We start from the raw sequence: 15,579 nt of genomic DNA on the forward strand, positions 1-15,579 counted from the left end.
GATCATCAGCCCCATTTTAGAGAGGAGAGAACAGGCACAGAGAAGTTAGTGCAGCCAAGGTCTTCAGAGTCCTCAGATGTCCTCTCTGGGTGGCTCCAGGACTGGCATAGGGTCATGCCCAAGAGGACCCCTAGCTTTCATTCCCTGCTATTCACTTGTCCATGGCATTCACAGTGTTTACGGCTTCTGGGCTAAGTGCAAAGGGAGTGCCTTCTAACAGCCATGAAGTGAAAGTCACGACCCACCATTGCAGCCTCCAAACAAGTGCAATGCGAAGACCCTTGAACTGTCCTGGTGTTCCGTAGGGAGCACCCCATCTTCCCTCAGGTCGAGCAGACTTGGGGGCTGGGGGTTGGGGCGGACAGGAGTGCTCTGACTCTGAGATTCAGCACTGGGTTCAAGAAATTACTCTGGCCCAGCCCAGCCCCTGTGGCTAAACTCCCTCATGGTCTGGGGATAAGCCTCAGGGCACGTGCACTGGGAAATGAGAAGCATTCAATCTCAACTTCGTCTCACTCTCAGAGAAGTTTTGCAATTTCTTCCTTGACAGACAAGGGTGAGCAGTGCCCAGTGCCTACTATCCTGTCGCCCACAGATCAGGAGGCGTTCCCATGCCCTGTGACATTGCTGGCCCCCTTGGGAGGGGCTGTGCTCACCAGCCAAGGAGGCAGAGGCCATTAGCAGGTCCGTGAGGAAATAGAGCCATTGGTATACCACCAATGTATCTGTTCATATTTTGATAACTGCATTTCAATAAAACAGATTTCCTTTGAAACTCAATGTGTTTTATTTTTTGCCTTTCGAAATGTTATTCTGACAGCACAGTGGATCCTGGTCAGTGAGTCCCTAATTTGAGGCTGGGGTTGCTTGTGTGGCCCACCCCCCAGCACCTCTGGCATTAGCTGTGCAGAGGAGCCCCTGGGACCCATTGTGGACCCTATCCCTTCCTGCTCCTGGTCACTGGTGGTTACCACCCTACCCTGCCCTGCAGCAGGGTCCCAGGCACCCCAGGGACAGGCCCACACTGCACCAACTCTGGCTTGAAGGTCCTTTTACATCTTGAAGCAGCTAAGGATTTACTGAGAGCCTACTGGGTGCCAGTGCTTGCAGTTCTGGGGGCTGGGACCCAGCTACGAACAAAGCAGAACAAAAAAGTCCTGCTCCCAAGGGCTGACATTCTGGGGTGGGCAATGCAGCCATGCTCCTCAGGCCGGGGAGGGGCTGAGAACAAGACTGAGGCTGGGCCCTGCACAGGATCCTTGGGCTCTCGGTGACCTGCCCACCCCAGCCAAGCATCTTCCTTCTGCTGTCTCCCACTGCAAGGCCTTTGGTTGTGCCTGTCCCTCTCCCTGGGAAGCACTTCCCTGTGTGCCTGGCAAACACCCACTCATCCCGCAGATCCCAGAGGAAGTGTCACTTCCTTTGGGAGGTCCCCAGTCCCTCCAGCCAGGCCTCCCTGCCTCCAGACGCAGCCCCTGCATGTGTCCCGCTGGATCCCGGGACCACGCTGCTCTGTAGCTCCTTGCTGCAGTGGACATGGTTGGGGCCACCCAGATCCGGTTCCTGGGAGGAGTGCCCATCTCCCCGCTACCCTCCTCTGGAGAATAGTCCTGGATCCATAGGAGCCACCTCCTCTCCCAGGGTGGCTGCAGGCAAGGACTGACCGATGAGCGCAACAGCCGCCACCGCCACCCCACCCCCCTCACCTAAGGAGGACAACCCCTTGCCCCTCTTCACACTCCTAGGAGTGCCAGACAGTGATGGGCTCCAGTGGCACCCACATCCCTCCTCAGCTCCTTCCTGCTTGGGCTGCTCCCCTCTCCCCTATCCTTCCCCTGCACTAGAATCCCCACTTGTAGAGGACTCAGGGCCAGACTCTTGTTCACCATCTGCTGGGCCTGGCTTCCTTCCCACCTGGCCCCTGATGCTCACAGTGGCAGCTCATAAATACTTGTTGAAGGAATGAATGGAGATCTTGTTCCATAGAAGGAAACTGAGGCCCAGAGTTGGCCAGTCATAAACACTTAAGGGCAGAGCCCAGAAGCCAGGCCATCCAGGTCCCAGTTCAGCTGTGGGTGAAAGGGGAGCCACCTTCTATGTTTTCTTGGCAGCACCAAGAAGGAAAGCGGGTGGAGTACCCAGAGCCTTCCTTGGGCTCAAATCGCCTTCAGCACAAAAGCCCTTGTCCGCTCTGTTCCTGGTTCCCGGTTCCAGTTACCCCAGGCTGGGCTGCTCTCCCCTGGGTGTGGCTGGTGGCTAGGCCCCATCCTGGCTGGGTCAGCAAAAAGGGGGCCTCAGGTGGCAAGACCTGTAGAGCCCTCTGTGTGGGAGAGACGCCTGCAGGGCCCACACCCCCCATCCAAGCACACATGGAGCTCCTCCATGCCCTGCTCCTGGCACTGGGCACCAGCGGGGACCGAGACGGCAGTCCCTGCCCCGCAGAGCTCGCAGCCTGGTGAGGACAGCAGACAGCAAGCCTGGGGGTGATGACTGCCTCCAGAGGGAGCATCTGCCATCCCTCACACTGGGTCTGGGAAGGCCTAGACTCGAAAATTGAGGAGCTGGGTCTGCTAAGACCTGATGGGAAAGTGTCAGGCAGAAGAAAGGCACACACAAAGGTCCTGGGGTAAGGGGACATGTGGAATATCAGGGAACCCAAGGGACAGGGTGCCTGCAGCAGAGGGTCAGGAGCAGGAGGGAGAGCAGGGAAGGTTGGGCTGCATGGGGTGGGCTTGCAGAGGTGAACGGGCAGGGAGCAGCTGGGATTTTATTGCTAGTGTTAGGGAGAAGCCTTTCAGACAGGGGGCTGCAAGGCCTGATTCTGGTTGTAAGAAGACCACTCTAGTGCTGGGTGGAGAGTGGGCTGAAGGGGGTCCGATGTGTCCTTGGGGGCCCCCACTGCTGTTGGGGAGCACACAGGCAGCTCTGATCTGGGCTGTGATTCCTCCCGAGTTGTGGGGGTCCTCCCTGCAGACCGGTTTTAGGAAGGGCAAAGTGGAGATGAGTCCAGGGCACGCCCCAGCTGGGGCATCCCTCCACTGGCAGAGACCGCAGCCCAGCCCTGATCACCAGCAGGCAGAGGCCCTGAGGTGTCCAGTGCCCAGCAGGGTGGCAGCATCTGGGTCAACTGACCAAAGGGTCCAGGGCCTGGCTTAGATCCCAGCTTGAGGAACTGTGGGGTCCTCAAGCAAGTCCCTTAGCTTCCCTCGACCAACCTCCTCTAAAATAGGTTAGCAGTGCCTCTGAGGCCTGCTGACACAGGCCAGCCCAAGATCAAGGGCGGGGCCTGACAGACCTCAAACTTCAAGTTCGCAGGCGCTCAGTGAACGCTCACAAGCTCTCCACCCCCACCCCAGCTCTACCTGTTTTAAACCAGATTCTGGGTTGGGCTCACATCATCCCTGGAGAGGCAGGGAAGTGCATGGAAGTCACGCAGACCTGGGGTTAGGCCTGGGCTATGTGTTCCTTGCTGTGACCTTGAGCCAGAGCAGCACCTCCGGGTGCCCCTCAGGAGGGCGGGCAGTGCCAGTGCAATATGACTTAGCAGAAGGCAGGCACTGAGAAGCACTCACTATGTCAGGGTTCTTTCTCCTCCTTTCCAACAAACCTGTGAGCTGGCCATTCTTATGAACACTCCCTTTTTGCAGATCAGGAGACCGAGGCTGGAGGGGGAAAGGAATTCACAGGAGGTCCCCCAGCAAATGAGTGGCCTGCATTCTGACCCAGGGCCCTTTGCGGCATTAGTACAGCCAGGACAGCGCACCTGGAGACTCTACGATTAGCATTTGTTGAGCACCAACTGGGGCCAGGGCCTCATGCCTATCAGTCAGTGCCATGGGAATGGCCCGGAGGGCTTGAGTGGAGTGGAGACAGATGCCACCGTGTTTTGGCCCCAGTTGGCTTAGATCCTGCTACTGGGGTCCCAGGAGGGCCCCAGAGTCAGAAAGGAGGTCCCCACCAAACCAAGCCACCTCCAGGATCCCCCGGTCACCCCAAGTCCAACCCAAGGGAGCTCCCATTGGGAAGCCTTCATGACCCCCTAGGGCCTGGCACCCAAGCCCCTGCTCCACATTCTGCCATGCACGGCACCATCACCCAGGAATGACTCAGGCAGGGGATTCTTATCCGGGGTTGTCTGGAATCATCATCAAAATCCTGCAGAAAGAGGGTGCCCTGAGTCCTTTGCTGATGCAGAGGAGTGGAGAACTCTCCACTCACATAGTTTGGGAAGGGAAGGAATTCTCTCCCCACAAGTCCCTGCTGAAGACCTTGGAGATCTGGGGCTGAGCCTCAAGGTACAGATGAAAGTCTAGTTTCCCAAAATTGGGCCGTGTGTGTTCCCTCACCCCACTCCAGGCTTGTCTCGTCACCTCAGTGGAGACACTGGCACGCTCTGAAACTCTTCCTCAGCCGCTGCCTGCTACAAGCTGGAGCAGGGCTTCCCCTCCTGGGAAAGGAGTTGCCTGTCTCAGGTCAGCCTCCCCCAGCTGGGGAGGGCACTGCTGCAACAGCAGGCACCCAGCACATCCTTGCAGAAGGAAGGGAAGGCAGGAGGCTTGGTCCTGCCACCTGGGAGAGGTGACATCATGGGACAAGCCCTGTGCGCTTGCTGGAGACCACTGGGAGCTGCGAGGAGGCCGAGTTCTGTTCCGTCTCCCAACAGCTGCCACCATGCCCCACCCTCACCCATGAGGAAGCCCCAGGAAACCCCCACCCAAGGCAGAGGCTGAGGAAGCCGGGCGGACGCCCAGCACGCTGTGGAGCCATGCAGGGGAACTTCAGAAAACACATCTCGACACAGGGGACCTCAAAGAGATCAAAATGCATTTAATGTGGTCTAGTCTCATCGCCTACGTCTTTAGATACTGCTATGTATTGAAAATAACATGAAAATTCTCCAGTTTCACCATTTAAAATAATTTGACATTCTATGACCTCACGCAGGGCAGACACCCCGTACAGGGGCCTCCCAACGGTGGCTCCTCCCCACCCCCCAGGACCCTCTGGGTGGGGACCGGGCAGCACAGCACCAGCAGAGGCTCAGGGGGTGGCCACCATGCTCTGAGCAGCAGGCATAGGCTGCACACAGACACACACTCAAGTACGTGGGTTCACATGGGCACACACACAGCCTCCTACACATGAGCCGGACGCACACGCTCACCTCCGGTCATCCCAGTTGGCAGGAGGGGGTGGTGATTCCTCTCCTTTCCTAAGATCTTTCCTCTGCCATTCAGCGCTGACCAGGGCCTGGCTGTGCCCTGCCTGAACTCCGCTGTGCTGCTCCAGGTGAGGGAGGGACAGGATGTGGTCCTATGTCAGGCAAACCTGGCCCCTGCCACCTTCACAAGGCAGACAGAGGGGCTGGAGGAACTTCAGCAGTGGAGGTATGGGAGGGGTGGGGTGGGACAGGGTTGGGGGGAGATGAGCAAGCCCAGAAAGAACAGGACAACCCGGAGTCTCTAAGGCACGACTCACACTGTGGGCCCAGTGGGGACGCGGCTGCCAGCTTCCTCCTAGCCTGGGATCCCGACTTCCCTTCCCAAGGAGCCATCCCGGCCTATGGCTCCTAACCACCCCTCACTGTGGAATTGGGCAGAGGCCTGGACAGAAATGGAGAAAGAAGCAAAACAGGAAAATCAAGGGTGGGAGGAGGAACCCTCGATGGCAAGTCCCATGCCTGGCCCTGAGACACATCTCTAAGGTACAAAGGCAAACTCTAAAAGCTCAAACCAGTTTCTTCCCAGACCCACCCAGCACCCCAAAGACAGCAGAAAGCTTTTATTACGATCATTAACATGGTCTTGATTTTTCTATCACAAACAGAGCCTAGCTGGCTCGTGAGCTCGACAAAGTGCGGCCCCAGAGCACCCTGCTTGCCCAGGGACTGCAGTGCCCACACACACGGGGAGAAGCCGGTCCCACCTCGGGGAACCCTCTGGAGCCTCCAGCCAGCTGCTGCATCCTGGCAGACCCATGGAATTCTAATTGTTCTTTTTGCCCCCTATGAATTAAAATAATTTTTTTCAATTGCATGGTAATTTTTTTTTTTTTTTTTTTTTTTTTGTAAACAGTCTCACCCAAGCTAAGGTCGAGAAAGCTGAAACCCGGTGTTTCTCCCCAAGTTAAAAACCAGCAAGGAGCACCGCAGCTAGCCAGCCTTGGACAGCAGAGGCTGGGCCCACCATCGAGCTGAGCTGCTTCCCCGCAGGCTGCAGCTCCATCTTCAGGCAGAAGCCCTGGCCCCCGTGGCCTGGCCCCCCAGGAGGCTACTTCTTTGCCCTGAGCCTGTGATAGCCTCTGAGGCCGGGGGCTGCCGCTCTGGCTGCCCCCTCTCCGGCCAACCTTCTGAGGCCGTTGCAAAGAAACATAAAACGACTAAAACGCTACTGAGTCTGCAACCCAGGGCACTGGGCCCGTTCTGCTCAAACCCGGGGCCCCTGAGCGACCGCGGGGCCTCTCCCCGGCCAGGGGGGATGCTGCATGTCGGCCAAGGTTGGCTCAGATCTCTGACCCCCGTCTGTAGGGCCGCTGCTCCAGGACCCCGCCGCCAGCTTGGAGTCTGTCAAAGTCATGCCTGGCCTGGGGGCTGAGGCTGTCCCGGCTTCGGCCGTCCTGGTCTCCGTCCGCCTCATCCTCCTCGTCACGGCTCAGGAAGGCCAGCTCGTTCTCGTAGCAGAAGGAGTTGGCGCTGGGCAGCAGGAACTTGTTCTCTACCAGATCCTTCGCGCTGCAGCGGGGCGTAGAGGGCACCTCATAGGTTTTGTGGAAGTGCGAGTAGTCAATCTTGTACTGGTTCTTCTCCTCGAAGAGCACGGGCTCAAAGCGGTGACCCCACAGGATCTCATTGGCCAGGTAGGAGCTGCGGGCCTGGGTGGTCATGGCTGTGGCCTCCACCATGCCTTCCAGGATGACCACGATCTCAAAGTCGTCCGTCTCCAGGTCCTGCCGGCTGATGCCGAAGAGTGGGCTGGCCTCGTCAATCTCATGCAGGATGGTGATGGGCGACACCAGAAAGATGCGGTCCAGGCCCTTGTCGAAGCCCACATTGATGTCGATCTGGTCCAGCGGGATGTACTCGCCCTCCTCGGTGACCCGCAGCTTGATGAGCTGCGCGCGCACATGGGCCTCCACAATGTGGCTCTTGCGCAGGTTGCCCACACGCCACATGAGGCAGAGCTTGCCGTCACGCAGGGCCACCACGGCGTTGTGGCTGAACAGCAGCGTCTGTGCCCGCTTCTTGGGCCTTGCCATCTTGGCCATGATGGCACCAATCATGAAGGAGTCGATGATGCAGCCCACGATGGACTGGGCCACCACCATGAAGACGGCCACCGGGCACTCCTCCGTCACACAGCGCAGCCCGTAGCCGATGGTGGTCTGCGTCTCGATGGAGAAGAGGAAGGCCGCCATGAAGCCGTGCACCTGCATCACACAGGGTGTGCGGCCGCGGCCCTCAGCCGGCTCCAGGTCACCGTGTGCCACCGCGATGACCCAGAAGATGATGCCGAACAGCAGCCAGGAGGCAAGGAAGGCCAGCGAGAAGATGAGCAGCATGTAGCGCCAGCGGATGTCCACACAGGTGGTGAACATGTCAGCCAGGTAGCGCTGTGACTTCTCGTCCATGTTGGCGAACTCAATGTTGCACTGGCCATTCTTCTTGACGAAGCGGTTGCGGCACCTGCGCCGCGTGTGCACCTTGCCGTTGCCGAAGCCGTTGGCGCCCGACATGGTGACCAGGTGCAGCCCGTCCTCCTCCGATGACACGATGCTGTAGGGGTTGGCCCGGCTGGCCGCGGTCATCCCAGGGGTTGGGGGACCCTGGCTCGCCCCCAGGCTAGCTCCAGGCAGGGCAGCTCCTGCAACAGAGAGGACAGCATGTCTGGCTGGGCTGGTGGCTCTGGGCTCCTCTACCCCCATCCCAGGGCCCCCAGACATGACTGGAGGACGCTTCCACCCTGATTGACCCACGATCGTGCTCTGGTCTTGCCTATGCCAGCTCCCCACTCTGCCTTCCCAGTGCGAGTGGCCACCCCCTTCGGGCCCCCAGCAGCTCCAGCCAAAAACCTCAGCTCCACACCTCACTCCCACACTGAGGGCTCTGAAGAGTCTGTTTAGGATCCGACCCTTCTCCCACCCTCAAGGCCTGAATCTACCAGTGCCTGCCCAGCCAGTTCGGGGCACAACTTGCCAGCCTCTCTGCCTCTGCCCATGGCCCCCCAGTCTCCATGGCAGCCACAGAGGGCCTGTGGAAGCTGAGTCTGTGCCTATCCCTCCCCTGCTCAATGCCAGAGGCCCCCCAGGACATGCAGGACCTGCACAGGGAAGCTCCTGACCCCTCGGACCTCACCTCCCAGCCTCCTCCAGCGGACTCCCCTTCCGGCCACAGCCCCTGGCCCCAGGCTGTCCCTCAAACCCACCCTGGACACCCTCCCACAAGACATCCTGCCACTGCCTCGCCACCTTGGCACCAGAGGCCTCCTTGTGCCCCAGGAAGACCCGTGTCCCATCCCTGCTATATCCACAGCACTGCCCTTTCTAAGGGCACAATGGCGGCAGCAATAACAGTAACGTAGCCGGGGCACTCAACCATCAACCCAACCCCGAGACCACCACTCCCTAAGGGTAGCACATTTTCTTTTTTTCTTTTCTTTTTCCTTTTTTTTTCTTTTTTAGACAGAATCTTCCTCTCGTCACCTAGGCTGGAATGCAATGGCACGATTTCAGCTCACTGCCATCTCCGCCTCCTGGGTTCAAGCGATTCTCCTGCCTCAGCTTCCTGAGCAGCTGGGATTATAGGTGCCCGCCACCACATCCAGCTAACTTTTGTATTTTAAGTAGAGACGGGGTTTCACCATGTTGGCCAGGCTGGTCTCAAACTCTTGACCTCAGGTGATCCACCTGCCTCGGCCTCCTGAAGTGCTGGGATTACAGGCGTGAGACGTTTTCTCTTTTGCTTCTTGTTGTCCTTCCCAGAGCCTAGAATGCGGCCTGCCACCCCTGTCGCCACCCACTTTGAACACCCCAAGCTGGGTCCCACCACCCTCCTGACACCCACATGCCCCACTCTACAGTGTCCACCCACATGCCATGCTTGCAGCTTCTTGGTCAACAGCAGTGCCAAAGAGGGTAAGATCTGGCACCCAGACATGGGCTGCTCCCTGGCTGACCTCAGCCGAGGGCCCTCCCCAGCCCCTGCTTCCCGCATCTCTAAGGAAGATTGCAAGGCTGCTACCCTGGCACCTGGGCAGTGCTCAGGGGTGTCACCTGTTCCCAGCACCACCCTCAGCTCACTGCAGGCAGCACCTGGCTCCAGGCCAGGCTACTGCACATTCAGGCACCCCAAGACAGGCCCCGCAGCAGGGCATCCATGCCAGCCAGAACAAGGCCTGCTCTCAGCCACTGACGTGCCCACCCCCGGGACACACAGGCTGTGCTGCCCCCACTAAAGGCCCCACACTGGCCTGTCAGTGACAGGCTAGGGCATCTGCAAGCTAGGGGCTTGGCACCGCCTGGCCCACAGCCACATCTGGATGGCAGCCTGCCTTGGCTGGGCTAGGCTGGAAGCAGGGAGACCTGGGCCTTCCAGCATTAGCCCCGCACGGAGGAGCTGGACAGGCCCACCCCTCCCCGCCCACAGGGACCCAGCACCCCCAGTCCCAGTCCAGTCACACCATAACCTCAGAGCTAGACAAAGCCTTGTCCCTTCCACACCTGCAGCCACGTTTCTCAGTTACGAAGACACTGAGGCCCCAAGAGAACATCCTGGGGGGCTGGCACCACTGTGGACCGGGCGCTGCACACAGCCTTCTGCAGGCCTCTCAAGCCCTCCAGGGAGGGGTGGGCCACCCTGCTTTACAAACAAGGACCTGGAGGCCCAGAAGCCAGAATGGACTTGTCCCAGTCCCATAGGCAGGAGGCAGCAATGCCAGGATTCAGCCCCGGTCTGTGTGACCCAGCTTCTGGCCACGTCCACACTAGTCTGGGCCTCGGAGCGGGCGCGGCCTCTGACCTCTGCTCCAAACACCTGAGCAACAGGTGATGGTGGAGCCGCCTGCCCGGCCAGGCTGTGGAACACTCCCAGGGGCTGCCCGGTTGCTCAGCCCCCAGCCGGCCAGTCCGAGCAGCACACAGCAACTGCCGCCTGAGAGACACAGGGAGAGCAGGCGGGGTCCTGGGCGCCTTGGGGGACAGACCCATCAACAGCTGCCCTCAGATCATCCTCTCAACAACCTGGGGGTGCAGCCACCATCCAGGTTCAGAGAAGTTAAGTGACTCCCCCCAGGCCACACAGCCATTAAGCAGGAGAGTTGAGTTTTAAACCACCTCTAGTGCCGTCCCCCACCATGGGCCCCCAAGCTCTGCAGGGATGCCTTTCCTTACTCTGCCGTCCTCCCCCAACACCGCTGCGGCTGACCACCTCACCATGACGCTGAGGAGCTGGGACGCAGGGCCGGAATGGTGGACACTGCTTCTGCCTGGGCCTGGAGGTAGGGAGCCGGCGGCAGGGGGGACCCCTGAGGCTGTGCTGGGAAGGGGGCTCAGCCCCAGATTCCTGGACCCTCCAGAAGGAGGCAGCCAGGGCCGGGGCACTCAGACGCCGGCGTGAGGCCACCAGCTGACAGGGGCTGGATTTGTGTGGCCCAGGGGCCTTGAGGGACTTCCAGCGGGTCATGGCTGCTCCAGCCCCTGCTCCGAGCAGCTCAAAGCCTGCAAGGAACAGAATCACAAGAATTAAAGGCCAGAGAGCCCGGTCTGCATGTGCTCCCAGCAGCTGGCGGCCTCGAAACTGGCCAGCTACCAGACTGGTGAGGGTGCTGCCACAGCTCCTGGCATCTCTGCCAGGGCTGGGCACCCCAGACCTGCCCAGATGGTGTCATACAGGCTTGGAAACCCCCACTTCTGTTGACGTTCCTCTCTGCATGGTTTTACCACACAGAGAGCATCAACAAGGTCAAGTTCATGCCCCACTCCCTCATTTCTCAGAGCCAAAAACTGACAAAGACGCCTGTCCCAGGACCCCTGGAAACTGAGCAGAAGAGAGAGTTGGAGCCCAGAATGTCAGTCCTCAGCCTCACACAGCCCTGCTCTGCCGTGTGTGTGTGTGTGTGTGTGAGAGAGAGAGAGAGACCCTCCCCAGGGGTGCTGGGAGCCCCCTCACTGGGCACTTGGTGAATACAGCACCACAAAGACAGACCCAAAAGGGGACCCTGGCATAGAAACCCTAGCACCACAAGCTAGACAATGTCACAAGAACACTCCTGCGTAAACACAGGTGTGGCAAGAAGTTACACAACCATGCGGCCTTCAAGGTCGCAATTTAAGAAATATAGGACAATATCCTCCAACAGGGACACACAGGCCTTTTTGGCTCTTGCTCAATGGGGTGCATACGGTGAAATCAGACAAGACATGAAATCAGAGAAACTGTTTTGCTGGAAGAGGCCTTAGCAAGCAAGAAGGCTGGCTCCCCATTTCACAGATGGGAGAACCAAGTCCAAAAGAGAAAAAGAGACTTGTCCCAGGTCACAAAGCAATTCAAGGGCCAAGACAAGGTGCTCACTACTAAAGTTAGGACCGTTTTCCGCAGACACCCAGGTTGGCCTGCCAGGGTCCCAGGGTCGCCGGGAGGAGAATGGGAGAGGGGCGCTGGGGTACACTACCTGAGCTAGACAAGGCGGTTTCAACACCAAGGGGCAGTGAAGCAAACCCAGCAGGGAGAGAGCAGGCAGTGGGGAGAGAGCGTGGGCCCGGCAGACCCCCGGAGATCCCTGCTTTCCTGCTGGCCACAGTGCCTACAGACGCAGCCTCCCAGCGACCAGTCCACTTGAAGAACAGACCAGGGCCTGGGCTGGGAGCTTTTAGAGAGGATGCCAGACGGCAGCTGCCACGTGACCTAAGGGTGGGGTCCAGGAGTCACCGGGAGGTGCTTCCGGATGGAACTGGATGCCCCATGCCCACTGCCCTGAGGCCCTGGGCTTCTCAGGTTTTGGTGACATCCGGGAGGAGCCCAGGGCAAGGCCTGGACCCACATTCCCAGACACCAAGAAAGCACTGACCGGAAGGGAGAGTGCAGGGGCCTGCATCACCCAGGGTAAGACATAGGGACTCGGAGGGGGAGGTGCCAACAGCCCCCATCCCTCATGCAGAGACTGTTCAGCTAGCTGGGGCGCCTCACGAGGCACGAACACAGCACTCAGTATCTATCAAGTGCTTACTACCTGCCACGTGCTCTTCTAAGAGCTTTAATAAACTGATTCATTTAATCCCTTCCATCACACTGTGATTATTATGCCCATTTTCCAGATGAGCAGACGGAAGCCTAGGAAGGTTGAGTCACTGTGAGGGTTACACAGCCTTTCAGGAGTGAAGCTTCCAGGCTGGGCTGTAGGGGTGAAACCAGTGCCCCACAACACCAAGACCTGAGGCCTGACTGTGTGCGTGGCACTGCAATCCTTTTGGTCCCAAGCCCCTGCAATCCCAGGTGGTGATGAGATGTAGACTGCCGCAAATCGGCACTCAAAAGCACAGGTTCAAGGGCCCTCACCAGCACTCCGACCCACGGCCACTCACCCTCATTCGGAGATGGGGCACTCTACCTCATGATCAAGCCTCACCGTTGGAAGACGCCTCAGAGATCACTCAATGCAGGGAAGGCTGGCGCACACCTCCCTGCCCAAGGTGCCTGCTCCAGCCTCGCCCAGGCAAGCACCATTCCTCAGCCACAGAGCTTCATCCACTGCATCCAGGGCAGCTCAGAATCTTTCCTAATCCAGGCACCATTCATCAGATGCAGCACTGGGGCCTGGAAAGCCCAGCCCTTTCTTTGCAGGTGGGGAGACTGAGGCTCTGAGCCAGTGGTGCTCTTGCTCCATCACATAGGGTGTGAGAGGCAGGGCTGGCTGCAGGGTTAGGGGCTCTCCCTCATGCCAGGCCCTGCCCAGGGTATAGGACCACATCAAGGCTAGGCTGGGCACAGGCAGCCAGGAGGGGCACTCCTGGGGGAACACTGCCAGAGCCGGGAGTGGGAGGCAAAGATGTGCTGGGCACCGTGGGGGCAGTGAGGAAGCTTGGCTGGATGGGGGAGAACCCAGGCTGGTGTGGAGGGGAGAGGGAGAGTGGTGGGTGGCATTCCTATGTCTCATAATCTGGGAAGAAGATGATGACCTCTTACACCCAATCCCCTTTCCAGGCCAAACTTCCCCACCAGAGACGCAGCTGACCTCTGTCCACCAAGCTAACCCATGGCCCTCAAACATTTGGGTCCAATGCCATGACGGCTTCCTATGCCAAATGCAGGCTAGGCCCGAGGAGAGAGGCAGCAGCAACACATCACTGTGTGCAGGGCATGGGGTGGTGGGCGCCCCACTGATATCCTAGGCCCTTACCACCTCAGGCCCACCTGTCTCAATTCCTACACCAACCACAGTGTCTCTCTGCCCAAAAGCTCTCTCTAGCCATGGGCACGCTCTGCCCATTCAGAGGGCAGGCTGAGGAGCTGATGCTGCCAGGACAGCTTTCAGTCAGTGACTGATGGGAGCAGGTGGCTGGGCCCCAGCAAGATGCCCCTGGGAGGGGCACTGCTTCCCTGGCCTCCCCAGCGGGAGTTGGCTCCAGTGCCCCAGCAGTAACTGTATCAATGACATGCCCTTTATCACTTCCTTCTCTTTCTCACCTCATTTCCTTATTTCCTGGGATCACCTCCCAGGAAACTACTTGCGCTGGAACCTTTGTCTCCTGGGCCTTCCTCATAGGGTCTCCAGTAGCCTCTCCACAGCAAAGGCTCTTGAACCCTGGCCTCCCCTCCTGGATGCCCCACAACGCCAAGTCTCCTCCTCCTCTTCCTCCTCCTTCTTCTTCCCCACAATACTGAGCCGCCTTCTCCTCCGCCTCCTCCACCTCCTCCTCCTCCCCTGGCCCCCTTTAGGATCCTCTAGCACTGTGCTTTTCCCGTTCAGGCCAGAAGCTACTTCCCACCTTGTGTGAGAGTTGATCTTGCCCAGGCCCCATCTCTGACCAAGCTCAGAGGCCTAGAGAGGCTGATGCAGGTATAGCAAAGAGGGGCACCCAGGAAATGCACTCCAGCCAGATGAAGGGTGAAGGACTAAGCAGCTGAATGGGATGGATGAGGAGAGGGGTGGAACAGTGATTGAATCAACAGGTGGGTGGTCGGGCAGATGGGTGGATAAATCGGGTTGACAGATGGGTGGGTGGACGATAGAGGTGACCAGATAGATGGACTGGCTAGGTGGGTGGAAGGATGGGTGGATGGATGGTTGAGCAGATGAATGGGTGGGGGAATGGGTGAGGAACGGATGGGCGAGGGGATGGATGGAGGGGTTGGAGGCATGGGTGGGTGGATGGAAGGCTGAGCAGATAAATGGGTGGGGGAATGGGTGATGAAAGGATGGCATGGTGGGTGGAGGGGTGAAGGATGTACAGATGAGAGTCTGGTGGAAGGAATGCCTAGATGCACAAGAGCATGTCAATGACTTCACTCTTACCTCTTGAGTTCTGTCTTCTACGTAATGGTGCTGAGTGGGCACGGTACTGTCTTCAAGGCTGAATTAGTAGTGGCTGCCATTTCCCAGGCACCAGCTGGAAAGGATCCAGTCACTAGAACATCCTAAAGTTAAAAGAGTAAAGCCAAGTTACTGCAGGCGGTGCTGCTCTTCTCAGAGGGGCTCACAAGTAAGACATAACCACATGAACCCACATTTCTGCTCACTTCCCCAGGGCCCCACAGGAGGTGGAAGGGCCTCTGGCCTGCACCTTTGATGCCCCACACCTTCACAGCATAGCAACCATCCAGAACCAGAGAAGAGCAGAACAAGATGGGGTGTCAGAGAAAAATGACAGCTGACAATTATTGAGTGCCCATTGCATGCCAGACACTATAGTAGGCATTTTACATACATCATCTCACATAATCCTCACAATTCCACAAGGTTGGAACTATTATTGTTACTATTCCAGAGAAGTAGTTAATGTGGTAATTCTCCCACTGTCACGAAGGAATTCAGGCCCTCAGCCTGTACTCCCAGCCACCACCTGCAGAACCTTCCCAACGCCAACCTTGGAGCCAGTTGTGAATAGCTGGGTGGGTGGATGAATGAATGGGTGGATGGATGGATGGATGGATGGATGGATGGATGGATGGATGGATGATGGATGGGTGGGTGGATAAATGAATGCAGGGATGAATGGGTAGGTGGATGGATAAATGGATGAGTGGGTAGATGGATGAATGAATACATGGGTGGGTGGATGGATGGATGGGTGAATGAGTGGTTGGGTGTGAGGGTGGATGGCTGTATGGAGGAGAGGATGGATGAGTGGATGAATGGGTGAATGGATGAGTGGATGAATGGGTAATAGGATGGATGGATGGATGGATGGATGGATGGTTGGATAGATGGATGGATAAGTGTGAAAGTAGATGATTGGATGGATGGATGAACAGAAGGGTAGATGGGTGGGTGACTGAGTGGATGGGTAGATGAATGAATGGAGGGATAGATGGGTGAATGGGTGGATGGATGGGTAATGGGTGGGTGGATGGATGGATAGACGAATGGG

The 15,579-nt window shown here is 58.1% G+C and overlaps 1 protein-coding gene across 2 annotated transcripts; it reads right to left on the reverse strand.

The window, feature by feature from the left end:
• Positions 1 to 4,807: 4,807 nt before the first annotated feature.
• On the reverse strand, positions 4,808 to 15,308 carry LOC129533583 (ATP-sensitive inward rectifier potassium channel 12-like). Of its 2 annotated transcripts, XM_055387111.2 has the most exons (3): positions 14,505 to 15,308; positions 10,426 to 10,710; positions 4,808 to 7,859 (listed from the first exon to the last, which is right to left on the reverse strand). In XM_055387111.2, exons 2-3 carry the CDS (start codon positions 10,673 to 10,675, stop codon positions 6,502 to 6,504), a joined length of 1,608 nt encoding a protein of 535 aa, XP_055243086.2. In that variant the 5' UTR covers positions 10,676 to 10,710; positions 14,505 to 15,308; the 3' UTR covers positions 4,808 to 6,501. The 2 variants fall into 2 exon arrangements, with proteins under 2 accessions (XP_055243086.2, XP_055243087.2); XM_055387112.2 differs by lacking the exon at positions 10,426 to 10,710.
• Positions 15,309 to 15,579: the final 271 nt, after the last annotated feature.

This window comes from Gorilla gorilla, chromosome 4 (assembly GCF_029281585.2).
Source record: "Gorilla gorilla gorilla isolate KB3781 chromosome 4, NHGRI_mGorGor1-v2.1_pri, whole genome shotgun sequence".
In the NCBI taxonomy this organism is placed as follows: domain Eukaryota; kingdom Metazoa; phylum Chordata; class Mammalia; order Primates; family Hominidae; genus Gorilla; species Gorilla gorilla.

What these genes read in the sequence shown, in the direction of transcription:
- LOC129533583 (XM_055387111.2), bottom strand. Translation starts at nt 10,675, where the DNA reads ATGACCCGCTGGAAGTCCCTCAAGGCCCCTGGGCCACACAAATCCAGC. An exon ending in CCCAGCTCCTCAGCGTCATG is followed by an intron (nt 7,860 to 10,425) that starts GTGAGGTGGTCA and finishes TCTCTGTTGCAG; the next exon opens with GAGCTGCCCTGCCTGGAGCT.